The sequence below is a fragment of the Aspergillus pseudotamarii genome, assembly GCF_009193445.1.
Source record: "Aspergillus pseudotamarii strain CBS 117625 unplaced genomic scaffold BDV38scaffold_5, whole genome shotgun sequence".
Classification (NCBI taxonomy): domain Eukaryota; kingdom Fungi; phylum Ascomycota; class Eurotiomycetes; order Eurotiales; family Aspergillaceae; genus Aspergillus; species Aspergillus pseudotamarii.
The window spans coordinates 133,535-160,406 of record NW_022475019.1 but is presented as its reverse complement, the minus strand read 5'-3'; the positions used below and the strand labels follow the sequence as shown (position 1 = coordinate 160,406).

Here is a 26,872-nt window from a genome sequence, read left to right as displayed (position 1 = left end):
GATCCATTGAGAGCAGAGATCTATTACATGCGATATGGGAGACACCTCGGCTGGGAATAGAATCGTTGTGGCTGCGGATTTCGGCACGACCTACTCAAGTGTTGCGTGCCCTCAGCAAGTAATGCAAGTAACTTTTGTCTCTACGCTTTGTCCTTGCACTGACAATTGTTCAAGCCGGAGAGACATCATGTTATCAAGCCGTGGCCGCAGAGTCCCTCTACTTTCGGTTGAATTACAAGCGAAAAAGTGCCGACTGAAGTCGCATATGAGTATGGGGAATCTAAGCCGACTTGTTTGTGGGGATTCCAGATCTACGATAGAATGCCCCGTATTCAATGGATCAAGCTTGGATTTGCTGCTGATCAGAAGCTTGGTTTAGCCTCGCGTCTCTCTTTGGAATACTATGACTGCCGTCGAGTCCCCGAGCCATACCACTCTTCATCTCAAGATGTGGCGACAGACTACCTCCGATGTTTGCATAAGCATATCATCGAGATTTTGAAGTCCAAGACTGGCTCTTCGTTTGATAGCATTGACCTGGAGTTTGCTCTAACTGTTCCAGCAATGTGGCCCGACAAAGCCAAGATGACCACACTTCGCTGTGCAGAGAATGCAGGCTTTGGTGGGAATGGCACAATACGTCTAATCTCTGAGCCCGAAGCTGCTGCAATGCATGCGTTGAGTGCATCTAATCCTCATGGATTAGAAGTTGGCGATACTGTTGTTCTCTGTGATGCAGGCGGTGGTACGGTAGATCTCATAACGTTTTCAATTGCTGAACGGGTGCCTACTCTACGTCTTAAAGAAGAAGCTTCCGAGGATGGCTCACTCTGTTGGTAGTACTTTTTTGAATAGGCGATTTGAAAAATTCCTAGAGAGCCGATTCTCCTCAATCCCGGGGTGGGATCGTGACACACTAGAAGCAACGCAACGCTTCGAGACGGTCATAAAGAGAACTTTCTGTGGAGATGTGAACCAGGATTCTATCATACCTGTTCTAGGCATTGCAGATGACAGCGCTATCCATGTTCATCGAGGTCGACTCAGGGTAAGCGGACAGGAGATGGTTGACCTGTTTAAACCAATTCTCCAAGAGATTCATCTTCTTGTGGATAACCAAGTGAGGACCTCTAAGAAAAGAGTGAAGGCACTATTCTTGGTTGGGGGATTTGGACAAAAGTCCGTACCCTCGCGATGCTCTTCCTCAAAATATGGAAGTCATGGCCCCGATTGATGGGTGGACTGCAGTTGTTAGAGGCGCTTTGATGAAATTCCTCGGGGAGATATCTCCTTTAGCGACCAAAGTCTTAGTTGAGTCACGAGTAGCCAGAAAGCATTATGGCTTTATCTGTCAGACGAAGTATGAGAGAGAAATCCATGACCGAAGGAAAGGGTATGTGTAACCAAAAGATTCTACTTTACCTTCAAAATTAACAATGCCAGATATTGGAATGGTTTCCATGGGTATGATTGCATTCAAGTTATGAAATGGGGTATCCAGAAGGTGTGACAATCTGCCAATTGCTCATGTAGCAACTACTAATGGACTTCTAGGGAGATGAGATCAAAGAAGCCGAGCCAATTGAGACCAGCTGCCAGAATTACCGACTGTGTAGCTATGGAAAGTTTTGACTCAATCCGCGTTAACCTTTATGAGCTGGATACTCCTGTCGAGGAGGAACCACCTTTGTATTTCAATCGCCGTAGGTTTAGAATCAGTGGTACTGATGTGAAATCATATGGTCTACGCCTATTAACTGTTATTTGTCAGGTGTAAAGAAACACGCAGTTCTGAATCCAAATCTTGATGCGATTGCAAAGGCCCGCATACCGGCGCCTGGGTTATGATAACCAAGACTATTACCACATCGGTTATAAAATACATGCAACTTATTTCTCCGCCCACTGTGAATATGCCCTCTGGTATGAGGGAGGGGTGTGGTTTATATCCTTTCTCTGCCGTTTCATTTTTGAGTGCTATCTCCTTTCTAAGGGTGTCAGTCCTTGTAGAACACTCAACTTAGGAAATCCTGGCATATTTTCCGTTGTTCCTCTGCATTGATCTAGTAAGTAAGTAGTCAGGGTTTGACTGGCACTGATTGACTTTTATACCGCATAGCAATCCAATGCGCCCCGAAAGTATCTTATCTTGATGCCTTGGCCTGAACCTGCTGGTTAGTAATCAGTACCCGACTGGGCACTACGTAGACTACCTACGAGATGTACATGAACGTTCTGCTAGGGTTCGTATCAATAAAATTAGAATTCCTTTGTTCAGGTATGCGATGATGAGTTTCCGGGAAGTATACAACTTCTCCTAAAACCCTTCTCAAAAGACGAGAAGGGATCCTCTCAGCAGACACCCATGTTCTATTATACACGGATCACATCACACTGACAGATCCTGCAGCCTTGGCATGGACAATAAATCACAATGGTGGTCCCAACACAAACCGAATCAGAAGACCTGCTCTGGACATAACTCCATAACCGACCATACGCCTGCAACCTATACACCAACTAGCAAGATTCGGAGGGAAATTGCCGTCAGATATAATAGAGGATGCCAAGATTGTAGAAAACCAGACAACAACGGAATTATAGTGATCGAGATTCAAACTCTCCAGGTGCGTTCTCCACCGGATGCTTGTTTCTCTTAACTGCGTCTCAAGGCCAAATGCGCGTTCAGCCTAATCCACCCCAAGCGCCACGGATTCTCCGAGCAAGTTGAATATCCTTCTGCATGATAGTCACTCGCTTTGCGTGTAGAGCACATAAGTTGGTATCTTCGAATAGATGAACAAGGAAGGCCTCCGCGGCCTCTTGCAGCGCCATGATGGCTTGCGACTGCCAGCGCAACTCGGATCCCACATCTGCGGGGAGTAGGTCCAATGCAACCTCACGCACAAGTCTTGCGAATGGGAGCTTCCGGATAAGGAGGTCATAAGAGCGTTGATATTTGCGGATTTCTTTGAGGGCAACAGTACCCGGTTTGTAACGGCGATGGCGGCCCTGAGGGGTGGGATCTCCAGCTAGAAGTATATCAGCATAAACGGTTCGTGGTTTTTAGAGATGACAACTTGATGAAGAGGGTTAATAGATACACATACGTTGGACATTTGATTTTCTTGATGGACCAGCCGGTCGCTTCCCCGCTTTAGCACCTCCAGTGGACTTGCGTCCTCTAGTTGAAGGGGAAGCTTTTGCAGCTGCACTAGATGGGCCTGCAGCTGCGGTTTCGTTTCCGGCACCGTCCGCCTTTGCTCGCGGCACAGCGGTTACCTTGCGGCCCTTTCCTGTCTTCGGTGGCATAGTGATGACAAGTCTTGCGCGATTAAAAATGAATTATTTGATAAATGTACAAGTGAGTCAGTTGGTACGTGAGGGGCAACTGTACAGGTGCGGATTTCCATGCGACACTGTCTCCCTTTCAGGTTGTTTGTTTTTGCGCCGAATGTATGCTAAAACTCGGGACAAGAACTTTTGAATTCTTTTGGCTTAAGGCGCAACCCCTCTGAGCACCCAATTGTGTGAGACAACAGCCGTGGAAAGGCCCAGCCTTGTTAGGAGGGGTTCACTGCTCCAGAAAGGTCCACAAGTAGGGAAATTGGGTGGTTGGGAGCACTCGATAGCCGACTTTGGCTCTGTTACCTATGCGCTGCTTTGCCCAGCCGTTCGGATTAACGCGTAGCGTGTCTTTTCCCCGCCCAAGCGCGCGGCTGTCGTCCAAGGAACACACGTGATTTATAGTGACGGATGTCACCGCCTTTAAAGTGGAAAAGGCCACCTGGAGCTCTTTGTCTCCGCCTTGCATAGTGCCGGGATATAACGGTGTCTGTTCCGCAGCCGACCGTTGATCATCTTGATAGCTATCGCTGTCCACATCGTCCTGCCTACTGCTCAACTCCGCTCACAATTGTCTCTCAGTGATCATTCTGCAATAGTCTGGCGGCCTGCGACTCTAATAATCTCCGGCGTGATGGCCGCCATCTGGGGTAATGGGGGCCAAGCAGGGCAGTTTCCCCTCGAACAATGGTTCTATGAAATGCCTCCGGTGACGCGCTGGTGGACAGTAGCCACTATAACTACATCTGTACTAGTCCAGTGTCATATCTTGACCCCCTTTCAGCTATTTTACAGCTTTCGCGCGGTCTATGTCAAGTCCCAGGTATGTATATCACTTGCGAGCTTGGCCGGTAATATAAAGAGGTGAGCGCAAGACACTGACAGTGTCTCAGTACTGGCGACTTCTTACGACCTTTCTCTACTTCGGACCCCTTAGTCTAGACCTACTATTCCATGTCTTCTTCCTACAGCGGTATTCGCGCCTTCTCGAAGAATCGTCCGGTCGATCCCCAGCTCGTTTCTCTTGGTTGCTCTTCTACGCCATGGCCTCTCTCCTCCTTCTTTCCCCGTTCCTCTCGCTTCCATTTCTGGGCACAGCCCTCTCCTCCAGTCTGGTGTATATTTGGGGTCGCCGTAACCCTGACACCCGTCTCAGCTTCCTCGGTATCCTGGTTTTCACAGCGCCGTATCTTCCCTGGGTGTTGATGGCGTTCAGCCTGGTCGTCCACGGCATTGTACCTAAAGACGAGATTTGTGGGGTGGTCGTCGGTCATATCTGGTATTTCTTCAATGATGTCTATCCGTCTCTACATGGCGGCCACCGTCCCCTGGACCCTCCAGGATGGTGGATCCGGTTATTCGAGTCTAGGGCCAGCGCGGGAACCGATACAACGAACCTGAACCGGAATTTCGCCGCGGCTACGGCACCTGAAGTCCGATGAGATGTAAAACACCCTGGTTTAAACAATGGATCACGAAATATACATAGCGTCCGGCAATGATGGGAGCGCAGTGATCAGCTTTGGAACCATTTTTGGGTTATACATTGAATTGGTGCCGTTTGCAATCCCGTCACATGCATTGGTGCACAATGCAACCCAACTGAAGTGGTGAAAATTGGGGAGTTTTGTAACACCTCTACTGGCTTCGAGCCGACTTCATCTCTTGTTCCTTTTTTCGTCGACTGCGCGACTTGGGATTGATGTGCAGCTGACTGGTTTCCTAAAGGCGGGCCATAGGGTCTACAACGAGACCATCTCACCAACCATCCAGGACATTGATATCGCTTGTGGGGAGGTAATTGAAGCGGTTTAGGGGGTACTGAGGGATTATATCTTCATTCGTATGTAATCTGTAATTCATAGAATAGAGCCGTCATCAAAGCGCAGTTGATTTGGTGTCACTTACGCACATGAATGATACTGAGAACGTGACCCCGTTGCTATTACTGTGGTGAGCCCATTCCTCATACAGTTGGGGGATATGTCAGCCAAGTTGAGGACCACCTGCATTGAAGGGCCATGGATAGAACTCCGTGTGAACCATGAACCGTGAACCGTGTGCCTTTCCCTGCGACTTCCCTCCCCGCATCAGGTCCTCCGCACTGGCCCAATGCTTATGCCCTGAGTGACGTCAATTCCTGCCTCTTTCCATCGTACGAAACCGTTCATTAATTTCTATGTGAAGACTGATAGGCGAGGAACAGCCACCGTCCCAAACTCCATCCCACCCGGCATTTTGCTGCCAGGTGGCTTTCCTTGGCTGATGTATCAGGAGGTTGTTGATTGGCGAGAATACTAGTGTTTTCCTGTTCTCCGGGATGCTACCAGACAATTGAGTGGGTGCCGACTTTTGGCTAAACTGCGCCTTCTTAACCCATCTACGGTTGAGGCGGTGGGGGGTGGTTATAGAGAGATTTTCACGTAACATTGTGTGTCTGTAACTACGGAGAAGGTTGAAATTGGTACCGCGAATAGGTACCACAGATAAATGATATGTGATTATCCGTATCCGGAAAAGGAGAATGATACATAACCAAGAAAGTCTTTGAGGCGATCTTTCTGGTATGAAATCGATGGAGCAAATTTCTCAACGTAAAAATGCGCCGAAGGTTAGGGTTATTCTCTTTTGTTGGCGGTATGTACCTGTTTTCAACGACTTGGCGTTATCAATGATATGGGGTTACACGTGCCAGGATTGTTGGTTGGAAATTCAACTTAGTTCGGAATCCGTATGGATTTCTTGCCCATCGACAAGACACTATCATTGCCAATGTACTTGGGCAATACACAGATTCATGCTCCCAAGTCTTGGATTGGAGACCACTTGACGCCGGAAACTCTTCCTTGAGATAAAAATGAAACACTCCAGAAGATAAAGACCCATGGAGACTGAATGGTTCTGTCCACGCGTCTGACAGTCGCTAGAAAGGTCCACTTGACCAACGAGAACTCGGTATGATTTGAAGACCGCCCGGGGGGCGATATCACCGCCTCCTGCATGCGCAATTGATCAAGTGGGTCAACACAAGCCCCAAAAAGCCCGCCGTTAATTCTTTCTGGCGACTATTTTCGAACCGATGGTTAGCTGAGCGCAGAGACTGAATAGAAGAAAGGAGCCCAATTTTTTTTTTTTTTAATAGACAGGAAGAAAAGTAGGTGTACCCTACTTGGTACTCCGTACAGTATATTTCTATCTCTAATAGAATAGAAGAGAAGGAAAAGGGAATGGTTAAGTGGAGCAACAAGCACTAACATACTGCTCACTACTAACCTACAGGCAGTAGCCGTCATACATATATAGAACGCATTATTGACAGGCAAACCCCCTGCTTCATGGACCGAGCTGACTGCATGAGGCATACGGTCAAACGTCAGTCAAACAGATTTGACGCATCGATACTACTAAGCAGACAGTGGCCGTAAGAGGTTTGGCGCATATAGAGTGGAAACTATGGAGCAATCGGTATCGGCGTTTGCTGCCACCGATCAATCTGATATCGTTCTGCTGAACCATTCCAGAAAAGAACAGCGAACTGAAAAAATATTAGGCGCAAGATGGGCAAGAAGATTTCGTACTCGTACCAGCGTATCATTCGTGGTTCCCCCGACAGCACAGTGCGGTACTTCCATACACTTGTTTTATCCCTACCTAAGCGCTCGTCATGTATGTGTGGCGGGTAAAGTCTCGGCGAATCGGCGAAATTCTCCAACCATCCCCCCTAGTCGAAGGTAATGAGCCACAGTCTATTTGACCAACGAGACCAGATTGAGTTGATGGGACGCTTTTGCTATTCCCACCTTGACGCAATTGTCTTGGGCTAGGAAGTGTTGTTGCCTAGGGATTGATTCTTGCGCTGTTATCGAATGTACTGTACTGCGGAGAGGTGAAGTGGCTACTATAGGAGTAGATAGAAAGAAGTATGTATGTCGGATATGGAAGCGTTCAATTTTCAATCAGGCAGAGGCACTGTACCTATTCTATATACGGAGTACATGTACAATATACGGAGTACATCACTTACTACTACTCGTATTAGTAGGCGGTAGGTAACCTTCCATAATCTGCCGTAATTGAGAGCCTGAAGGCTGAGGCAACTACCGCGCAAAAAAAGGCAAGTGGATCGCGTCTCTAGGCTTAAGGTTCCTGTTGACGAACAGGTTATCACTGCTGAACTTCCAATGACATCCATTATATAACCAGGGCTGACTGCGCGTATGTTTTCCTAATTTTAGTAAACCCTATCATGGCTGCAGAGGCAGTGTCATACAACTTTGGGACTATAGGGACGCTGCAGGATGACCTGACTGCTCTCTGGGGCTCGTTGAGAAGAAACGATGGGGTACTCCGTAATTAGTACCTATGGAACCATTGATGAAATACGATTACGAATGGTCACTCCGCTAGTAACGGTTACCTTGTTGACTGACTCGACCTCACCTCGCAGTAGCTACTAAAATGGGGAAACAATTTTTTAAGGAGCAGGAGCCTGTAGGGAGTACTCCATAATCCAAAAAATTAATTTGGCGCTATTGTAGTTTACATTGGTTAAGAGGAACTCAAAGGGTAAACTATCCCCAACGGATCATATTAAGGGAAGACTGATCAACCTGACGCGGGAAAATTAAGTCTTCTCAACTGTTTAGGTTCTCCGCGGTATGGTCGTCCCTTTGCATTTCCTCGGATTAAGAAACAGGCAACAACAATAGAAAGGAAATACATACCTCACCATTACGGAAGTATATGCGCATGGCCATTCTATCGATCAATAGAAAAAGAAAGAGAGGATATTGGATGAATGGATCCCTTACCCACGTCCCAAAAATAATCGACCATAAGATCTCAGTGGGAGAATTTTGGGACAAATGGTGACCTGCGTAAGCTTCCTTTTCGGGCATAGAAAACGAAGCGCTAAAACCCAGACCATCGCCTTTCTTGGCTAAGGGGGTCATCCATGTTTCTTCTCGTTCATTTTGATTTGTTCCTTTGATTTTTCTATTTGGACCCCACACGTATACCGCCAATCACGCTTATCTTTTCCTCGACTCAGCGGAACTGCCACACTGACCCTTGACAAGTTGCCAATGATTGGAAGTCTCTTCAGAACACAGCAGTTAAAAGGTTAATTAACCCAATGGACATCAGCAGTGGCTCTGGCTGAAACAGGTACATAGTGCATACATTACGAAGGATGCTCTGCCAGTTGGCCTTTAAATTGATATGGCTCAGTCCCGTTACGGTTATTCTCGCCAAGGCTCGCAAGGAGGACTATGGCATACCAAAAGATCCATTATAATGTATGTACCTAGGCTAATCTAGTATGGTTGACCCGAAGAATAGCTGTGTAAAGGAAAAGACAGAGAAAAAGTTTTTTTTTTTTTTGTTTATGGAGGGGTTATTCACGAGTGTCCAAGAAAAAATATATAATTAAATAAACAAATAAATAAAACTCGGCTAATAGACTGATTTACGGAGTCCTGTATCTAGTTACACCTCTAGTAGTTTTAGACTTGCGACGGGGCCTGAGGCCGCCCTCTTAAAGTGGCGGAGGCTTAGCCTTGGCTCCAACCTAAACCTTCCCCAAACAAGTCGTGGATGTGAGTCTCCACTTGTCCTTTTTTCTTTCCCTCTCCACTCTAGAGCCCCTTATCCTGAACTATCTCCTAGCCTATGATGGACGCTCTGGTGGCCCCCATAGTAACCATGGACCGTTGTTGATGCTTTGCCGCCGCCTACTGTCTCCTGCTCCTAGCAGATACTGCCCACAAGCATACTTTCTCCTTCCCCCCCCCAAACTAACTATCCGTTCTGTCACCTGCTGCTGCCGCTCATTATTACTAGTTGGTGTCTCTGCTTCGTTGCTGGGCGTCGTTCGTTCCTTTTCTTGTCTGACTATTCTTTTACTTCAATCAGAAAAAGGACTAACCCTCTTCATTCCTTTTTTTTTTTTTTTTTTTTTTCTATCAATACATCGTTTTTAATTACCATTCGCCTCTCTCTCTCTCTCTCTCTGTGCATCGCCCCCATACCTAAATCCCCCCGCCTCCCTTTCTTACTACTCTTTGGAGGACTTTGTTCATTCCTTAAATTACCATTGTTCCTTTACTGAGTGGCTCGTGGCCGGATCCTTCTTTGTTACTCGCATTTTTCTTTCACCCCAGGGAGTTTAACAGAACCGGGAGAGAAGAAAAAAAAAGGGTTTGATTGCGCTTTCTCAACCTCTACGATCACCCTCAACTGCCATTGTCGTTCAGGGGCCCAATCCTCTTGTGGAAGGCTCATGGTTGCGACGTAATTGCTGTTAGGGTTCTCTTTTCCGCGCGCTGTACCAGCTTGTTTTGCCAGGTTTGGGCAAGAGCAAGCTTTGTCTTTGTCTCAATCCCTTTACGAGCTCTCGACCTCCTTTCTAGCTGTTGGACACGAATTTACGACTGTGGGTTATATCAATTGGTTACCTATCACCAGAGCTTTGGATCATTTGGCCATTGCCACCTATTTGTACCGTTTTAGCTGAGAAGCCGCCGTGATATTGAACGGCTCTTACTTTCACCATGCGGAGAGGCGTCTTAATCTTCCTCGTGGTCAACCTCCTAATTTTATCCTTCCTTGTTCGCAGTGTCTTCACCCTTCTATCACTGCTAGTGGAAGATGCTTCCGCCGATGCAATCCATCGCGCGGAGCTTCCCTCGCCAAATTCCAGTTTGATCGAGCAGCGGCCGCAGATCATCCCTAAGATCATCCACCAAACCTACAAGAACGAGACAATTCCCGAAGTGTGGAGGGAGGCGCAACAAAGTTGCATTGACTTGCATCCTGACTATGAGTATATTGTAAGTGCAATCCCCCTTGTTATACCGAGCAATGGCGCATGCTAAGACGCTCTTCTCCTTAGCTTTGGACGAACGAGAAGGCGCGCGAATTCATCGCACATGAATACCCATGGTTCCTTGCTACCTTTGATGGTTACAAGTATCCTATCCAGCGAGCAGACTCAATCCGATACTTTGTCCTGGCCCATTATGGCGGCACATACATTGACCTTGATGACGTATGTTCACCACAACAGAGCGCTTAAGTGACATGACAAAAGAAATACTGTGCTAATTGAAGTACGTTAGGGCTGCAACCGTCGTTTAGACCCCCTCCTCTCTTACCCAGCTTGGGTACGTCGCACCGCTCCGACAGGCATCTCCAATGATGCGATGGGATCTGTTCCGCAGCACCCGTTCTTCCTTCGAGTGATCGAACTTTTACAGTCATATGACCGTAGCTGGTTGCTTCCATACATCACGGTGATGTACTCCACCGGACCTTTGTTCCTTTCGGTGATCTGGAAGGAATATATGCAGGAGGCTATGGGTGAATCGTCGCGGGTTCGGATTCTGATGCAGGATGAGTACAACAAGTATTCATGGAGCTTTTTCACCCACCACGTCGGCAATAGCTGGCATGGTAAAGACGCACGGTTGATTTTCTGGATGGGGCAACATTGGATGTTCCTCACCGTGTGCGGCTTTATCTTGGTAGGGTCCGTTGGCTTCTGCCTGTGGTGGGTTTATGGTCGACTGATTCTGTTGGGCTCGAAGTACCGTTATCGGTACACTAAGGTTCCAACATTCATCTCTGTTTCCGGTCTATCCCCTACTCGCAGACCACGGCGCCCAACCCCTACATTGCTGCGCCGTGTCTCTTTTAAAGAGGACGAAGAAACAGGACCTATCACTGAAACCTCATACGAGCTCTACAGTCGTCGTGATTGAGCGTGTCCATTTATATCTGCGTTTATATTTGCGTTGTCCACATTGAAACACCTTGAAACGACTTATACTGTACACTCAACGTCCCTGTCGAGCGTTACCATGTGGGGTACCGCCCCCACTCTACTATTTTTTCGCATTTTTTGAGTTTTGTCCGGAGTGCATGTATGGAGTTTTGGGATGGGGTTTGACCGGAGCGCTTTGAGCCACTGGTTCCTTTTGCATTTTTTTTATGCCTTCTCCCTTTTTTTCGGTGGCTTGTACATGATTTGGCCAGATGAGTGAGATTTGCACCCGAGAGGCAATCTACGATGTCGCTTACCCTTGTATCATTCTGTATCGATGTTTTGATTTACAACCTTGAAAACTTGGTTTCTGCCCCTTTCGTTTCTGACTTGTCTGTTTACCATATATTCTTTTTTCTTTTCTTTTTCATTTTCTCTCTTTCTTACCCTTTTTATATGCCCTTGTCCCTTACACATAGACCTTTTTTTTTCCTTCTCCGCGTTCAATATGGGTAGACGGATACATGCCAGTCATCCAGTTCCTGACGCCTGGAGCTAGCTGGATTTACTGACATAAAATAATAATTGATGGGCGTGTGGCAACCTGAAAGAAGAAAAGATCCTTTGTTGCATGGTTCCTTTGGCCAACAATTATAGACAATGGTGAATAAGTATTTAGTTCAATAAGTTATAACTATACAGAAGGACAATACAGGTAGTTATTCGAGTTAGGGTTAGTAGAAGGAATACTTACATCAACGTACCCCGTAGTTCGGAGTACGAAATACGGACTAAGTAGTATTTAGTTCTAGTTACTAGTAGTAGTCGTACTCGTATGGAGTCCTGCAGGAGGGACCCCGAAAGAGCCCCATTGTTTCTCGCGCTCTCTTTGGTCAGGAACTCCTGAGCTAAGACAGAGAAGCTTTGAGACGTGTGTTTCAGCTGGGAATTTGATCTGCCAATCGCCGCCGACTTTCGGTGTGCCTCTGCATTCAAGGCCCATGCAACGAACGGGACTTTCCACTTGAGGCATCGACATTCCTGCCATGCCACTGGACTGGTGTGAGAATCCTTCGGTATGTTGCCCCTCCACCGTCAGGTATGTCCAAGTACTAGTAGTGCTATAAAAGCTTCCTAGATTCCAGTCATTCTCTACCTTCTTTTTCTTCTTCTTCTTCTTCTTCAGCTTATACCTATCTCCTTTTCGTTTCCTGAGTTTGAAAGCAATCTTTTATTCTTTTATTCTTTTTCTTTCCGTTTTCTGTGCGTGTGTATGATATCGGTGCAGGTTCACGATATCTAAATAACCAATAATTGAATATTTTGACACCGTCTGTCTTTCTTGTATCCACATTGGTTGAACTCGCATCACTCAGTGAGAGCCGTCATCATGAAGCCAGTTTTTTTTGCCAATACACTGTATCTCCTCTTGCCTGTGCTGGCTAGTGCAGTGCCAGTCCTAATTACAGGACGAGATGTCCATTCGGAGGGCACTAACATCACGGCCCAGCAAATCATAGCCATTGCACCAAGTTCCGCGCAATCCTGCGCAAATCGCGCTGATAAGAATGCTCCTACTGAGTGCGCCGATGCGGAACAAGTGGCCACGAATATTGCCAAGTCGTTTGACAAGTACCAGGTCACAAGCCCTGCTGAGCAGGCGGCCGTGATTAGTTTGATGGCTTTGGAGAGCGTAGAATTCCTATATAATAGGAACAAGAGTCCTGGCGTACCAGGACAAGGAAGTAGGTAACCCCCAGCCAGTTCCCGTGGAGAGATGGGAGAAGTAACTGACATGGGACTCAACGGTTAGCTCGGAACATGCAATCACCGGCTTTCAACTCCAAATATGCAGAGTCACTTAATGTGGCAGTTTCCACCGATGCGGCTCAAACCCTTGACAAGTTGGTTGACAATCCGGAGTGGGATTTTGGCTCTGGAGCCTGGTTCCTGACCACGCAATGCACGGCAGATGTGCGCAGTGCGTTGCATGCCGGCTCAGAGGCGGGTTGGGAGCGCTATATCACCGAGTGTGTGCAGACTCAGGTTACTGATAAGCGGAAAGAATACTGGCAGAAAGCAGTGAAAGCGCTGGGTGTCCAGTCCTCTTGAGTTCGATTGATCGGGATTCTGAATACTGCACTGCTGGACAGTGGATTTGGACGTTTCTGTACTCATAGCCATCCCACACTTCCAATCGTCATGCTTTTCTTTCGCCCATGGTTGTTACTTGATAGGAGTCATTATTCATGATCGTCAATTGATTCTAGTTTTTTTTTCCCTTAACGTTTGCACCATCATGACTTCGTCTCTTGAATATTGAAAAGCAATGGCATCTTGTAAAAAAATTTGCCCTCCTTTTGTCCGTATGGGACATTGGAGCACTTGGCTCCGGCCACCAGAACTCAAGAACTTCTAGTATAGTTTACAGCACACCCTTGGTACTGACAATATCTCCTGCACCGACTTCACCGGCCACCCTCCTGGTGCAAGCTGTGCGAATAGCCACAGCCAAGGCTTTGAATGCACTCTCCGCGCGATGGTGATCATTGTCACCGTAGGTGCAGCACACATGAAGAGTCACTCCCGCTTCCTGAGCAAAGCTCTGCAAACCGTGTGTGATCATCTCCGTGCTAAGGTCGCCGATTTTTTCACGACGAAAACCAAGGTTGATCACGGCCCAGGGGCGGCTAGAGATATCAATGACAGCCCACGAAAGAGCCTCGTCGAGAGGTGCATCGCCGCGACCGAAGCGGGCAATAGATTGGCGGGCACCCAGGGCCTTGGTGAAGGCCGCTCCGAGAGCAAGGAAGGTGTCTTCGGTGGTGTGGTGATCATCAACTATCGATTCATGAGTCACCGTACTACCATAGTCATGTAATAGTTCCGATACATACTGTACAGGTCTCCCTTGGCTCTAATGGCCAAACTCATTCCTGAATGCTTCGCGAGAGCGTGCAGCATATGGTCGAGGAAGCCAATACCCGTGCTCACGGTGATCTGCTGTGTTGCGGTGAACTGTGTCGCATGGTGGGCATCTTTGGGAGGGACAATTCCTTGCTTCGCAGCTTCGGCCTCCTTGGGGTCCTCAGGAGCGGGGAAGTGTTCGGTAGGCTCATAGGGAGGGAGGACGCCTCCATCCAAGGACAGTGAGATTTGAATCTTCGTCTCATTGGTGATTCTAGTGAGGGACGCTGTACGCTGAGGGAGGGGCATTGTGAAGGGGTGCTGATGAAGGATGATATGTTCAAAAGTGTTAGATCGAGGGTTCGAGCAAGGATTCGAATGATATGATCTTTTTCTAATCTTGTGTCTAGACTGAAGAAAACAATGAATAATAATGAGCCCGTGATTCGGCGCTGCGCTTTTCTTTTCCTCAGTTCAATTACTTCGTTTTACCGAATGGGGAATTTTTCTCCTTGGGGCGGAGTAAATCCGATGTATAGTATTCGTATTACGAGGAGTATTTCGAGGGGACTCGGAAGAACACTTCATCCGGAGAAGGGGAGGGTTCCATCTGCGTCATTCCGCGGAGCATATGCTCTCTATCATCCGTATCGTCCGATCCCCAACACAAAAACCAGAATCCTCACAACCGTGGACGATTGCCAAATTCTACACTAATCTCCTCTACTAGTGACTTATTGCCCACAAACTTTGTGTTAAATATGCCGCCGCCGTCAACTCATAGAAAAGATGTTGAACCCCCTGAGGAAATCACCTCGGAAGCTGTTCGAGGATTTCTGACAGGAGCGTTTCGAGTACGTGCTAGATCATGATTTACATCTTAGTCTCTTTCCCGCAGGATCTGTTCGCTCTCAGAGCTTGGATATCTACTACCGTGGTCGTCCTGCGACATCCATCTCTCGGATCTAGGTTGTAATGCAAATCACTAACGGACTATCGCGCAGTTTGGCTCCGTCTCTATCCTAGCGCATATGATCATGATCCTTCCTCATCCTTTCAAATTCTCTCCCTCCGCAACGCCACCTGCACCGTCACAGCCTCAGGCGCAATCCTCGCCCCGACCAGGATCGTCGCTCCTCTCGAAAGAGTACCTCCGGTCCAGGCTATTCTATCGTCCTCTGGAAGGTTTCTCGGAATGGCTATCTCCAGCTTCCCGGATCTATCGGGGTCTAACACCCCAGTACAAAGTTTTTCTCCAGATCGCAGCTATGACTCTAGGAGGTTGTATCTGGGCTGAGCGGAGAGTGAATGACTATATCGACCTCATCAGGAAAACCAAGCGGGCGGAACGATTGGAGGCCCAGAGAGCGGCGAGATATGCAGAATAATGACGGTGCGCTTTCTTTTGACAGACAGGAAGGAAAAGGGATCTAGTCCCCTGAGATCATCTAGGCTGACTTGGGAGTCGGTCTCATTGTTAAGCTTATACAGAGGACGTCTAGGGTTCTGGCGGATATTGTATGGAGTTGGACTTCTTCTTCTTTCTCTACAGGCCCCGATCGTTCACGAAGCTCCGGGCACCAGTGTTGCGACTCGGCTGTAGATCATCATGCAGGACCGTGATCTGGGACGTTGGTGACACAGTCACACAAATGACACTCATTTGCGTGGACGACCTGCTACAAGAACACGCGAGAAGCCGCGGTGGAGTCGAGACAAGAGGATCTTCCGAAGTGTAGACTGCCGAATCGAACTCGTCTCCCGAGAGCGAGTTTGATGAGCATCCATCCGGATCGCCAAGAGACTAAGTAATTGTATGCATTATTGGACGGAACGTATAGCTTTGACTTTTCTGTACCCACTGTGAACCAGAAGCTGACCTCGATTGAAGGAATTAAAGTGGGGGTGCCAGGAAAAGTTCAGAGGCAAAATAAGTGTCAGGGCATAGATACGTAGAAAGACCGAAATTTGAACGACCGTCGCACTAGGAAAACCACCCTCTCCCCGCTCCGTGGTATGTACGTACGGAGTACCGTAAGAACATACATAGGTACTAGGACAACTGCAGCCTCACTTGGCGGAGGAGTCGAGAACAATGCAGGCAACTGGGGCGAGTGGAGCCTTAGTCGCGAAGGCTTCAGCGCCGGCTCGTCGTGACGCGCTGGGGATCGGCTTCTCGAAGACGTCTCAAGGCGGAGGAGGATCGCCTGGAAGGCTCCATATCTGGGGCGCGCTGAAACAGAAGAACGACCCAGAATCAGATAAATGGGGGAGAATCAAGTAATTAAAAATAGATAGGAAGGGTTAGGTGGTCTATAAGGGCAGGAGATTAAGATATAGTACGGAACACTCCGTACTTATTATGTACCTAGATCCAGGATGGCATCTGTCCATCTGTGAAGGTGGTGACCTACTAGGGTCTAGAATGACCCGATGATGGCTTTAAACATAATGATTGGAATTGGAAACCTCTTGCATGAGTTCCTATGTCGATAGAGAATGACAGCTGCACCGTTCATGGGCTGATTGTCGTCGCTCACCGTTTAAATGAATGTATCATACGGAGAGGTCGTTGAAGTTGTTCTATTACCTGATGATCCTTGAATTTAATTGGGGATTGAGCTGTCTGTATGGGGAGGGAGATGGATGTGATTGGGTGATTCCCCTTTTTTGTCCCCCACATTCAGACCTGAAAAGTACTTTTTTTTATTTATTATTATTATTTTTATGGATCCATATCATATCCCTTTTTTATTTTCTTTCTTTCTTTTTTTCTTTTTTTTGTTTTCCTCTTCCCTCTGCTGTACTGTGTCTTTTCTTCCCCCCTGACTCCCTTTTTTATTTTACTTCTTGGGTAGAAGATCAGTCTAATAGTAATCAATAATTTCAATTGACCCTAATTTTACTCTAGTTTACTTTGTACCTTTTGCCTCTCCCCACCCGTGTGCTTGCTTTTACATTGCAGGAAAATTCTCACTATCAAACCTATTCTTTTGTTCCCCCCTAAGGATATCAACAAGCAAGAAGAGATTTGAATAAAAAAAAAAAAGAAAAAAAGAAAAAGAAAAAGAAAGAAGAAGAAGAAGAAGAAGAAGAAGAAGAATTTCGTTTGCAGCCAAAAAGACGAGTGACATCATTTGGGTCCCCGCCCGACTCTTTGGTTACGTCCCGGTCGTTGGACCGAATCAATTCCATCCGATCTGCACTTCTGATCTCATTTTCTCCAGATTATCGCCAGGAACTTCTTCCCAATTCCCACGTCTCCTCCCGACCCAACAATCGCTTTCTTAAGCTTTCCAAATTTTTGTTGCGGGCCTTCCGCTTTGGTTTCCCGTCCGCCTGTCGTCCCAAAAGTCGCTCGTTGTTTTGCTCTGCATTCGGCCTCAATATTGCCTCTTCCGGTCTTTTCTTACCCCCTCCCCCCTCCTCGTTCATCCATTGGAAGTGACTGATGTGTCGTGCTTGAGTTCCTGGCATCATTGTAACCTTCCACATACTCTACTACCTCTCTTTTTCTTTCTTTCTTTTTTTTTTTTTTTTTTCCCCTTGGGATTGGCATTGAATCCTCTTGCTCCCACCTCCCCCTGTAACGTCGGTGGTGGGTTCCGTTACCCTAAACAATCGCTATACTACTGGGGGGGTTTGACGTTGTCTTACCTTTTTGGTCGCCGGCTGTCTCGCAAATTCTTTATTCTCTTATCTTTATTATCACCCTCACTCCGATCGTTGCCTGTGAACATCGTCGTTGTCTTCTTCTTCTTCATCCTCCTCCCCTCCTCACAGCTCAAACAGTCGTTTCTCATGGCATCTTGACGGTCTACTGTATGTTCCACCTCCCTCCCCGTCGCTTTAACGCTCTCTCCTTATTTGTTCTCCTGCGGTCTTCTCCACCTTTCTACTTTTCACTAGTTGAATCCTGGTTTCGATCGCCTTGACTTGTATTGCAGCATGCCATTCCACTCGTATCATCCGATGATAACTAACCAATCCTGCCTTTTCGGGGTTTCTGCAATTTAGTGAGAAACGGCATTGAGGTCGTCGATGTGATAATTCCTCTTTCTCCCAACGTCGCTCTTTTTTAGCTTGCTTCACTTACGTGTCTCCTCCTTTTACCCCCGTAGTTTCCCTCTCCCCTCTCCCCGTCATGGCTGACAGCAGTCTGGGGAAGAAAGAGCGGAGGAAAAGCCTGAGTGTGTTCAGCCCGTCGACGACCTCGTCTCTATCCGGCTTCGGTACCCATGATCGATCTCCATCCGATGATGCCCAGGTGGTGAAGAAGAAACGGCGCAATTCGGGCTTCTTTGGTGGCCGAAACCCTAGTCCGCCCGGGCCAAGCCATGGCCTTTGGCGCCCCGGAACAGCCGACACGAACGCCGCTGCATACGCAGCAATGACGCCTAATGGGGTTTTCGAGGCGCCTCGTCCGCGACGGAAGTCGATGCAAAAGAAACGGGCCTCCGTCTTTGGATCTCTTCGATCGTTTCACTCGTTCGAGGACGAGGACCGGTCGCTAGGTCGTTCGAAAGTTTCGCCATCCATGGACGATGACGAGGCGTCCGATTCTCGACAAGGCATCGGGTGTGTGATCTTACATCATGGGGAGATTCAAACCACCGGAGGCATGTGGAGGAAAAAGAGCCAGTATCTCGTCCTGACCGATACCCATCTCGTCCGGCTCAAGAGCCAAAGTAAGGCAGCGGACATGTTTCCTTCAATCCCGCCCTCCTTTGCCCGGTCCGGTCCGAGCAATCGCCAGTCCATTACCTCGATCAGTTCGTTAGGGGATCCACAACTCTCCGCTACGAGCGATTCTGCTGCGGGAATCCCGCTGAATAGCATTGTCGCCGTGTACATGCTGGACGATGGGAAGCCCGCCTCTACGGTGGAGGTGGCATACCTAGATGAGCGGGCTCACAAAGCAGCCTTCATCCAAATGCAGACGCCTGATCTGCAGGAACTCAACCTGTGGATGGTTGGAATTCGTTCTGCAGCCGAGTTAATTCGACAGGGCAACCCTCTGCCTTTCGACCAGCGATCGATCGAATATGTCGTAAGGATGCTTGAATACGAAAGAGACTATGATCCGGAGACCTGTCGCATTTTCCGTGTCATTCAGATGGCTTCCAGCAAGTCTCCGGCGCGGACATCCTCAGAAGATCTTACCAAACTGTCCCCCACTGGATGCTATCTTGCCCTCGGCTCACATAAGCTTCATCTGATTCCTCTCCACAAGGTCTCCAACCGCGGCTCAGCCGTGTCCTTAAGCGATCTAGACAACGCAACGACGTTCGGGCTGATGAATCTCACCTGCTTGTCTATGGAATGGGGAGATGATAGTCTACACCTCACCTTTCGAATACCTTTATGTAAGCCTTTCTCGGTCTTCCTAGCGTCCGTCCACTCGCTCGAGATCGCCTTTTGGATAAGACAACAAACGGAATTTTTGCGGCCTCTCTGGGTCAGACAACCCTACGATTTCATCGTGCCTCGCGATCTGGGCAATGAATCCAATTTCCCTCCAGTGGATCTAAACGAGGATTATGGTTGCTTTGACCGAACACTAGTCGCCTACTCGGCAAGCTACGATGTCGATACCTCCAACATTCGTTATACGATTGATGTGCAATGTGATGACGCTCCGTGCTTCAAGCTTCTACCTCCCGCCTCGCCATCTCGCCGCAAGTACACGGCTTTGGAGCTGGTTGCAGTATTGCGGGCATTGCGGTACAATGAGTCTTTTCGATCTATTTCATTTAGCGGTGTCAGCTTGGATGCGCTCCAAGGTCTTCGTGACTACCATGGACTGGATAAAGATATGCTTTTAAGCCGTGCCGGCGCTCCAATCCACATTACAGGTCAAGAGAGTCTCTCGGTTCTGTCCCAGGAGATTCGTGCCCTAACGCTCAAGAGTAATTGGCTTCGGCGCTTGGACTTCTCTTACACTCTAAGCCGAACCCCCAAATCCGATAATGAAAGCCACGATCCAGGTTGCGGCATCCCAGAGGCGATCTTTCCGATATGCCGCCGGGAGCTGACAAGTGTAGATTGGGTTGTGCTGAATGGCATCAAGCTAGGGGACTCTGATCTCGATTACCTCGTAGACGCAGCCTCTCAAGGAGCCAGTCAGATGCGAGCGTTAGAGGTAGGCAACTGCGGCTTATCGGTTCACGACGTCGACCTGTTACTTTCTACCACCGTTACTCAGGCTCACACGCTGGAAGCTATCAATATTTCAGGCGTGCAGGGCCGACTGAGCCCTGATATCCTTCAACAGTACCTTGGCTACTTTAGGCGGGTCAAGAAGCTTGACTTATCACGCATCTCCACGACGTCGGGGCCCGATCCGTTGATAACTGCAGAGACCTTGATCAACTGGCAGCTCGAGGAGCTCTCATTGAGTCGGACCAAAGTGAACCGGGAGACGGTGGATGCAATTGCTACCTACCTGGCCAGCGATCGATCCCGAGGGTTGCGTGTGCTTCGTCTTGACCAATGTGGGCTGACAGGGCAGGACGTGGCTATCCTTCTACATTCCTCGGTGGTCGCAGGTTGTGCTCGCGACCTGCATTTACACGTCAATGAAAACCGATTAGACTTAGGATGCTCGTTTCTCTTCGACGCACTTGCAAAAAGCAAGTCGCCGCCCCATCTGTCAATGCGAATGATCGACTTCAAAAAGGAAGAGCAGTTTCGGGATTTAGTCGAGGCTCTGCGCAAAAACCGATCCCTGAAGTATCTTGATATCTCGAAAGCATCCCTGCCGTACGACGCAGGGCCCGAAACGTGCAGAGCGCTGCAGTTAATGTTCGAAGAGAATGAGACGTTGGAAGACTTGGATATCAGTGGAGAGAGTGCCCACCTAGATGTGGCGAGATTTGGCATTGGTCTCAATCTGGCATTGACTGGTCTGAAAAAGAACAAGTCCTTGAAAGTGCTGAGAATCGAGCACCAAAAACTGGGGCTACAGGGCGCAAGTACATTGGCCTCCGTACTGGAGGAGAATGACTGTCTTCGTGAGGTCTATTGTGAAAACAACGACATCAATTTGCAGTCGTTCACCGTTCTAGTTAACGGCCTGCAGCGGAACAAGTCTCTGTTGAGTTTATCATACATGGACCGCGATCGGATTCAGTCACTGGACAAGGTGCGCCGAGAGATTGAGAGCGTCAAACGTGATATGGGCGTCGCGCAAGCTTCCACTACGAGCACGATCCGTCGATCATTAAATGCGGCAAAACATGCGACAGTGGGACATAGATCAAGTAAACACGTGCATGCGCCGGGCCACCTTCGCTCCGGGGTTTCTATGCCCAACAATCTGGCGGCTGCCGAAACCTCTCCTTTCCTATACCACGACATTGAAGTGATTTTGCAATCACTGAATCGGAAATGGGACGCGGAGGTTTCTCGCCTACGTCGTTATTTGTTCCGAAACTTCAACGTGGCTAATGGAATTGAGGTTGAAACTGCTGCGCTCGATGGTGATGATGCTGCCAGCGACGGGCGTCCCAACACGGCGGCGAGCCTTGCGACGATGCTGGACAACCTAAAGCTTGACGTAACAGTATCTGAAAAAGAAATTCAGCCGAGGCCGCAGACAAACACACAACCGTCGCCAAAGGCAAGCGAGCCCACTGAGGCAAGCCATCTAGACATTTTCCGAAGCCTCGACACAGAAACCAACATACAAATCGAGCCCAGAATGCGCCCACAGACAGCTCCTTTCTCTTTTGAGTATGCACCTCAGATTCTACCGTCTGATTACGTCAGTTCCAGTGGGCCTTCGTCAAGGCTAGCAGTGCCGGTTCCTTCTATGCCATCCGTCATTAATAAATCCAGCAGTGTTCGCAGTGCCCGCAGCTCCAGCACCGTTTCTACCAGTGCTGGTACAGCTGCGAGTGCCCGCAGTTCATATGGTACAAATTCGTCGACGCTACGGGGACTTCTTACGGGAGGCGCATCAAAAGAGCGCAGACGGGCGGAAAAAATGAAGCCCGCAGCTGTTTGCGTTTCTCGTGACAGGCCGCCGACCCTGCAGTGGTCGCCACCCAAACTTGACCTAGGGGACTTTCGATAGTCCTGCCACTCGTTCAGAGCCCATCAAACAGAACGGGCTCTTCTTCGCTTTTGAGATGAATCACGAAATCCGAGCCACGAGAACCATTGAATCACATTTTCGCTAGCCGAAAAGATCTACCTCCTCTAGCTGTCCTTATGAGATACCTACAGCTTTCTTTCTTTCCCTCTCACCCTCCCTCTACGTCCGAGTCATCCCCTGACTCCGGTGGCGCTTCTCTCAATCGCACGGCTTTAAGCTCGAAGGTTGGAAGCTGTTTGCTATCCAGCATAATTGCATGGCGTCTCACATTCTCCTCTTCTGTCCTCCATATACCATGGCCTCGGCTAGCTGGCGTTCGCTCTGGCCTGTCTCGAATGTCTTTTAATCGCTTTTGCCTTGCTTTTCCCCTTACCTCCGTCTGCCTCCGGAAAGGCAATCATCTAACCACCAAGAGACGTACTTGGATTGACATTTGCAAAGTTTGGCGTATCGGTTTGACGGCGTTCCACCCCGTGCTAATTATGCTATATGAGGGCTCAGTCCTCCAGGTGTTTCTTGTGAAGCCCATCGGGAAATCCGTTGTTTTTTGTGTTGACTTGATGCCCTAATTGTTAATGTCATAGAACCTATCATCATCGGTCTTGAAGATTGAACCATGGGATTGAATCGGGCTGTTATTTTGGGTCTTTTGTAGTATGGTGTTAGACTGGATATATAGCGATACTACGTATGTATGTATATATGTATATATTTTGTGAATATAGACTGATTTAATCATGTTGTCTGTGATTCATTTTGATGTTGGGTAGGTATGTTTTCATGTATATTTGTTTCGCAAACATTCCTTGCAACTTCATCAAGTATTGTTCAATCGGGTTAACTGGTGATCTGGGTACCTTGTCCGGTCTTTATCTACAGCACCTCCTTGCTACAGAAGCCAACATCAAAACACCCTAATACTAGCGTGTGCTATGACTGGATTGTCTAGCCATGAGTTGGACCTCTCAACGCCATAGGTCTAGTATATGAATTGCGTTGAAGGTGAGTGAATTAGGTGTCTAAGAACCGCAAGTAACGTATATACCAACTAGAAAAACACACAGCTAATCGTATACACAATGCTATCTAAATCCCAGACTCAGTACCCTGGGTTGGAACATCAAACGAACGCCATACAGGAATAGCACAGGCCTAACGCCCTGGATGCAAAAACTCCAGCCCCACAACCATAAAACTTGGAGTTCGAGACAATATTATACATAAGATCTTGAGAGGTATCTGTAGAATGGGGAAGAAGGATTAAAAAGGTGGATGGATGAATGAGGCGCATGACTACACCCTTGCTGAAACCCAAATTTGACTGATTAGGCTGAATCGTCCAGCACAACGATACCATTCTCTTTATCCAGCTTGTTTTCTTTCCTGCGGTAGTCTCGTCCCTTTTTGCTGATCTCCCGTAGTCGCCGGATGTAGACGTTGTTTGCGACGTCTTGTTCATCCTCTCCTCGGCCTGTGAGAGATTTCTCCCGACGTTTTTGACATGCTGCGTACAAGGCGCGTGCCTTTTCCCCTTTCAACTCGCTTAGTTCGTACTCGACATTCCATTCATCGTATGCTTTCAGGTCGCTGGGCCGTTCAACGATTCTACCGTTGACAAAGTTTTTGGTCACAAGAGTCATGGCAAGTAAATCGCGGCCATTGTTAGGGGCTTTCTCCGCGACTTCATTTTCAACTTCTGAGAGGAAAGCTTCGTCTAGCGGCGCTGATGAGTCATATTCCGCTTCATAATCATCGGGGCCAAGTTCTGATGTTCTCCTCTCTTCCTCGACTGACCCTTGTTGCTTATCAGAACTGCTAGACGGTTGAAGCTCTTCTTTACCATCCGTGGATGGTACATCTTCTTCCTCGGAGGGAGCTAAATTCAAGACCCGTCGCTGATACGCATCGATTTCAGCTTGATTCCTGGTCTGAATGGAGTGGATCTCATCGTCAGTGACAGGTTCGGCAAAGATGTACATGAACGGAGTTTGGGCGTCTCGGGTTTCAAAGTGAAGACGAATGGACCTTTCGGGGAACTTCGTCGTGACCTTGTCTAGAATTTTGTTCCACAATGCTAGACTCAGACGGAACTCCGTGTCACCTAATGCCGTGCTATACTGGCCATGCAGTGTTTGATCCATTTCCGGCAAGCTGACGTACTGGAATCCGAAGATACGCTCAATGTTGTGAAAGGCAACGAAGATGCCATCCATACGGCCAATTCGTACCTGAAGAGAGTATTTAAGAAACGCCGCTCGGATCATGTCGTAAAATTCGCGTTCATAGGATTCAAAGGCGCCGTAGCGGTTTTGAATTTCATAACCAAGACCACGTTCGAAGTTACGAGCGTCCATCCGAATGGAGACTACAGCCCTCGTTTTGAGATCGAACATGCCAGTTCCAGGGAGCCTGGGGTCATACGCATCCAACTGAGATCTCATGAGGAAATCACCAAGCGTAGAATAGTGGTAGGACTCGGGAATAGCCTGTTCCTCCTCGGCAGAGATCTTGTTCTCACTCGACCTCCTGTAGCGTTCAAAATCATCCTTCGGTAAGGTAAGGAGTTTCTCCATTGACTTTCCCAAGTTCATTAGGATATTGGCAGACTCAAACTCTTTGTCTGCGTCGATGGCATAGACCCCATCTTGGTATCGGAGAAACATGGCTGAAGGAGCACGCAGGAGACGTGTGAAGGACCTTAATTTATCCGGAAAGCCTTGGGACAAGGTCCGAATATCAACTCCCCTCCATGCCGAAAGGAGATAATGAAAGTGTGACAACACAGAGGTCATGCTCGAAGATGATCCTATGTACTTCTTTTTCTCCTTCACCGCTATATCCCGGAGCGTCTGATCCTTGGAAGAGGTGATATAGTCCTTCAAAGCATCAAAATCAAATTCGGTGACAGGCATGATCTGGCCCAAGTAGGGGTCGAAGTTGTAGACACGAGACCGGGGGTCCCGAAGATGGTAAACACCTGGGCTGGAACAAAATGGTAAGCTTGGTCGCACTTCCGAGACAGGCTCTCGGGTTACTTACTTAAAAAGAACCCTTTCAAGGCCAAAAGAGAGTCGCGGAACAGGCGCTGTTTCAACATCCAGAGCTAGTGACAATTAGAGTGTGCTCAATGTCAGCAATTGGCAAGAAATACGTACGATTTAATTGCAGGTCTTTCGATTCAATCTTGCCAAACTCCTTTGCGTATATAGAGCTCATAACAAATGACAAGTTCTTAGGGCTTTCCTGTTCTCTTACACTTGTAGCTTTCGTTGAATCCAGGTGAGAAACGATCGATTGGAGCGACGACTTGATACGAGATGCCTAACATTGTTTAGCGATACCAGCAATGCGGGGACCATGAGTTATGCTCACCGGATCTTCTTGAGTCTCTGCAGCGGGTTGTTCTTTCTGCTCTGGATGGTCCTTTGGGGCTTTTGTCTTTTGCTTCTCCTTAGCTAAGGCTCTCCGAGTTTTTATCGCAGACATCTTTCGAGCCTTCCCGGTAATTTTCTTTGATCCCTTGCCAGCAGTATGCACCGACTGATCCTTGGATGGCTCGCCATCCTCGGCTGGCGATGTAGTGTCATCGTCAGTTTTGGTGGTAGCAGCTTCACCATCCTCGCGAGCATCGGAAGTTGACTTGAGATTATTAAGTCTCTTGTTGTGCTGCTTTGAACGTTCGCCAGGAGACCGGCTCTTCCGGTCTTTCTGCGGTGGTGGGCTCTTTTCGTCAAAGCAAAGTCAGTCAGTGTGCGTACGCCATAGAGTAGGGGAGTTGCCAAGTGCGATCGGTCGAAGGATGACAGAAATTAAACCGTGGAATTGCCAGACGCATGATCCGGAGATGATCGTACCTTGTCTAGAGCCGACAAACCCTCTGAGACAACTCGAGCGGATGCGTCTTCGATGCTCGAGTTTGCGCGATATGGAGTGTTGGAGTACAGGCGGAGCCTAGTGCGACCTCCGAGCCTCTGGGCTAAACAGGAGATGCAGACATGTTCGCGGAAAGGGTCTGAAACAGACCGCAGGGAAGCCCGGAACATTCAGGTCAAAGGTTTCGGTGCAGCCTTCAGAGCAGTAAACACTAATATTCTGTCAATTGAGAGCAGCTGGTGGCAAAGTGTTGATGCTTGAAAGTTGAAAAGCCTGAACAGCTTCATTACATTTGCTCTTTTTTTATTTTTCTGCCGTACAGCTCCTCACCGCTCTGGAGGCGACGAGAAGCCCGGCGGTATGGACTTGGTTTTAAATGATATTGTATATACAGTACAGTACAATCATGACAGAAACATGTCATACGGTATGCACATGTATATATACATATACAGTACATCTAGGGTATGTATCGCATGGGGGCCCAATAAAAAGCGATTCGGTTCTTTTTTTTTCTTTCTTTTTGTTTGATACTTTTTTAAATCTGTTTATTCCTTAGCTCTATATCAATATAGTAAGTATCTGAGGATCAAGAGGTAGCTGCTGTTTACTTGGTGCCGAACTCTTATCGGGAATGCCCCATCTCTCCAGATCTCTTTTAGCCTCGTTCTTGACACTGATAACGAAACATTTAATATACACACAGATGTATATAACATGTATATGTATTCTTGTACGGAGAAAGAGTTATCTCTGAATCCAAATGTTAAAATCAAAAGAAAACGCAAATAATTAGAAGGATAAAAAGTAACAAGAAGAAAGATATACTAATCCACGATTAATAAAATACACTCACTCATCCAAATCCGGGGTCGGAGAAAAAGACG

At 47.9% G+C, this 26,872-nt stretch overlaps 11 protein-coding genes across 11 annotated transcripts; 8 read left to right on the top strand and 3 right to left on the bottom strand.

Moving 5' to 3' along the window:
- Positions 1-321: 321 nt before the first annotated feature.
- Positions 322-840, top strand: BDV38DRAFT_278289 (Hsp70 family protein; the record flags this gene model as incomplete). Its single annotated transcript, XM_032058681.1, has 1 exon — positions 322-840. One exon carries the CDS (start codon positions 322-324, stop codon positions 838-840), a length of 519 nt encoding a protein of 172 aa, XP_031918173.1.
- A 225-nt stretch (positions 841-1,065) lies between these two features.
- Positions 1,066-1,429, top strand: BDV38DRAFT_235856 (uncharacterized protein). The gene has a single exon (XM_032053380.1). It carries the CDS (start codon positions 1,212-1,214, stop codon positions 1,401-1,403), a length of 192 nt encoding a protein of 63 aa, XP_031918172.1. The 5' UTR covers positions 1,066-1,211; the 3' UTR covers positions 1,404-1,429.
- A 171-nt stretch (positions 1,430-1,600) lies between these two features.
- Positions 1,601-1,942, top strand: BDV38DRAFT_235855 (uncharacterized protein). The gene has a single exon (XM_032053379.1). The coding sequence runs from the start codon at positions 1,619-1,621 to the stop codon at positions 1,775-1,777; it is 159 nt and encodes a 52-aa protein (XP_031918171.1). The 5' UTR covers positions 1,601-1,618; the 3' UTR covers positions 1,778-1,942.
- Positions 1,943-2,161: 219 nt separating this feature from the next.
- On the bottom strand, positions 2,162-3,754 carry BDV38DRAFT_235854 (histone H3 family protein). The gene is made up of 2 exons (XM_032053378.1): positions 3,111-3,754; positions 2,162-3,032 (listed from the first exon to the last, which is right to left on the bottom strand). Exons 1-2 carry the CDS (start codon positions 3,310-3,312, stop codon positions 2,686-2,688), a joined length of 549 nt encoding a protein of 182 aa, XP_031918170.1. The 5' UTR covers positions 3,313-3,754; the 3' UTR covers positions 2,162-2,685.
- A 21-nt stretch (positions 3,755-3,775) lies between these two features.
- Positions 3,776-5,133, top strand: derA (putative ER-associated proteolytic system protein Der1). The gene is made up of 2 exons (XM_032051613.1): positions 3,776-4,168; positions 4,239-5,133. The coding sequence occupies exons 1-2, from the start codon at positions 3,980-3,982 to the stop codon at positions 4,785-4,787; spliced, it is 738 nt and encodes a 245-aa protein (XP_031918169.1). The 5' UTR covers positions 3,776-3,979; the 3' UTR covers positions 4,788-5,133.
- Positions 5,134-9,675: 4,542 nt separating this feature from the next.
- Positions 9,676-11,259, top strand: BDV38DRAFT_150221 (nucleotide-diphospho-sugar transferase). The gene is made up of 3 exons (XM_032051612.1): positions 9,676-10,175; positions 10,238-10,393; positions 10,464-11,259. The coding sequence occupies exons 1-3, from the start codon at positions 9,897-9,899 to the stop codon at positions 11,103-11,105; spliced, it is 1,077 nt and encodes a 358-aa protein (XP_031918168.1). The 5' UTR covers positions 9,676-9,896; the 3' UTR covers positions 11,106-11,259.
- A 1,067-nt stretch (positions 11,260-12,326) lies between these two features.
- Positions 12,327-13,371, top strand: BDV38DRAFT_150216 (uncharacterized protein). The gene is made up of 2 exons (XM_032051611.1): positions 12,327-12,852; positions 12,921-13,371. The coding sequence occupies exons 1-2, from the start codon at positions 12,498-12,500 to the stop codon at positions 13,217-13,219; spliced, it is 654 nt and encodes a 217-aa protein (XP_031918167.1). The 5' UTR covers positions 12,327-12,497; the 3' UTR covers positions 13,220-13,371.
- Positions 13,372-13,411: 40 nt separating this feature from the next.
- Positions 13,412-14,482, bottom strand: his3 (imidazoleglycerol-phosphate dehydratase HIS3). The gene is made up of 2 exons (XM_032051610.1): positions 14,005-14,482; positions 13,412-13,948 (listed from the first exon to the last, which is right to left on the bottom strand). Exons 1-2 carry the CDS (start codon positions 14,321-14,323, stop codon positions 13,533-13,535), a joined length of 735 nt encoding a protein of 244 aa, XP_031918166.1. The 5' UTR covers positions 14,324-14,482; the 3' UTR covers positions 13,412-13,532.
- A 293-nt stretch (positions 14,483-14,775) lies between these two features.
- On the top strand, positions 14,776-15,402 carry BDV38DRAFT_278282 (uncharacterized protein; the record flags this gene model as incomplete). The annotated part of the gene is made up of 2 exons (XM_032058680.1): positions 14,776-14,868; positions 15,019-15,402. The coding sequence occupies 2 exons, from the start codon at positions 14,776-14,778 to the stop codon at positions 15,400-15,402; spliced, it is 477 nt and encodes a 158-aa protein (XP_031918165.1).
- Positions 15,403-17,736: 2,334 nt separating this feature from the next.
- Positions 17,737-22,384, top strand: BDV38DRAFT_150179 (uncharacterized protein). Its single transcript, XM_032051608.1, has 2 exons — positions 17,737-17,836; positions 18,032-22,384. Exon 2 carries the CDS (start codon positions 18,159-18,161, stop codon positions 22,089-22,091), a length of 3,933 nt encoding a protein of 1,310 aa, XP_031918164.1. The 5' UTR covers positions 17,737-17,836; positions 18,032-18,158; the 3' UTR covers positions 22,092-22,384.
- A 744-nt stretch (positions 22,385-23,128) lies between these two features.
- BDV38DRAFT_235838 (Pet127 family protein) lies at positions 23,129-26,273 on the bottom strand. The gene is made up of 5 exons (XM_032053377.1): positions 25,967-26,273; positions 25,485-25,835; positions 25,268-25,433; positions 25,152-25,215; positions 23,129-25,094 (listed from the first exon to the last, which is right to left on the bottom strand). Exons 1-5 carry the CDS (start codon positions 26,153-26,155, stop codon positions 23,438-23,440), a joined length of 2,427 nt encoding a protein of 808 aa, XP_031918163.1. The 5' UTR covers positions 26,156-26,273; the 3' UTR covers positions 23,129-23,437.
- Between the last annotated feature and the right edge of the window lie 599 nt (positions 26,274-26,872).

Excerpts from the sequence above, each read along its gene's own strand:
- BDV38DRAFT_235856 (XM_032053380.1), top strand. The coding sequence starts at position 1,212 with ATGGAAGTCATGGCCCCGATTGATGGGTGGACTGCAGTTGTTAGAGGC.
- BDV38DRAFT_235855 (XM_032053379.1), top strand. The coding sequence starts at position 1,619 with ATGGAAAGTTTTGACTCAATCCGCGTTAACCTTTATGAGCTGGATACT.
- BDV38DRAFT_235854 (XM_032053378.1), bottom strand. The coding sequence starts at position 3,312 with ATGCCACCGAAGACAGGAAAGGGCCGCAAGGTAACCGCTGTGCCGCGA. Across the intron at positions 3,033-3,110 it reads AAGAAAATCAAATGTCCAAC|CTGGAGATCCCACCCCTCAG; the intron begins GTATGTGTATCT and ends ATATACTTCTAG.
- derA (XM_032051613.1), top strand. The coding sequence starts at position 3,980 with ATGGCCGCCATCTGGGGTAATGGGGGCCAAGCAGGGCAGTTTCCCCTC. Across the intron at positions 4,169-4,238 it reads CGGTCTATGTCAAGTCCCAG|TACTGGCGACTTCTTACGAC; the intron begins GTATGTATATCA and ends ACAGTGTCTCAG.
- BDV38DRAFT_150221 (XM_032051612.1), top strand. The coding sequence starts at position 9,897 with ATGCGGAGAGGCGTCTTAATCTTCCTCGTGGTCAACCTCCTAATTTTA. Across the intron at positions 10,176-10,237 it reads ATCCTGACTATGAGTATATT|CTTTGGACGAACGAGAAGGC; the intron begins GTAAGTGCAATC and ends TCTTCTCCTTAG. Across the intron at positions 10,394-10,463 it reads CATACATTGACCTTGATGAC|GGCTGCAACCGTCGTTTAGA; the intron begins GTATGTTCACCA and ends GAAGTACGTTAG.
- BDV38DRAFT_150216 (XM_032051611.1), top strand. The coding sequence starts at position 12,498 with ATGAAGCCAGTTTTTTTTGCCAATACACTGTATCTCCTCTTGCCTGTG. Across the intron at positions 12,853-12,920 it reads TGGCGTACCAGGACAAGGAA|CTCGGAACATGCAATCACCG; the intron begins GTAGGTAACCCC and ends CTCAACGGTTAG.
- his3 (XM_032051610.1), bottom strand. The coding sequence starts at position 14,323 with ATGCCCCTCCCTCAGCGTACAGCGTCCCTCACTAGAATCACCAATGAG. Across the intron at positions 13,949-14,004 it reads AGCCAAGGGAGACCTGTACA|TTGATGATCACCACACCACC; the intron begins GTATGTATCGGA and ends ATGAATCGATAG.
- BDV38DRAFT_150179 (XM_032051608.1), top strand. The coding sequence starts at position 18,159 with ATGGCTGACAGCAGTCTGGGGAAGAAAGAGCGGAGGAAAAGCCTGAGT.
- BDV38DRAFT_235838 (XM_032053377.1), bottom strand. The coding sequence starts at position 26,155 with ATGTTCCGGGCTTCCCTGCGGTCTGTTTCAGACCCTTTCCGCGAACAT. Across the intron at positions 25,216-25,267 it reads GAAAGACCTGCAATTAAATC|CTCTGGATGTTGAAACAGCG; the intron begins GTACGTATTTCT and ends AATTGTCACTAG. Across the intron at positions 25,095-25,151 it reads CTTGAAAGGGTTCTTTTTAA|CCCAGGTGTTTACCATCTTC; the intron begins GTAAGTAACCCG and ends ATTTTGTTCCAG.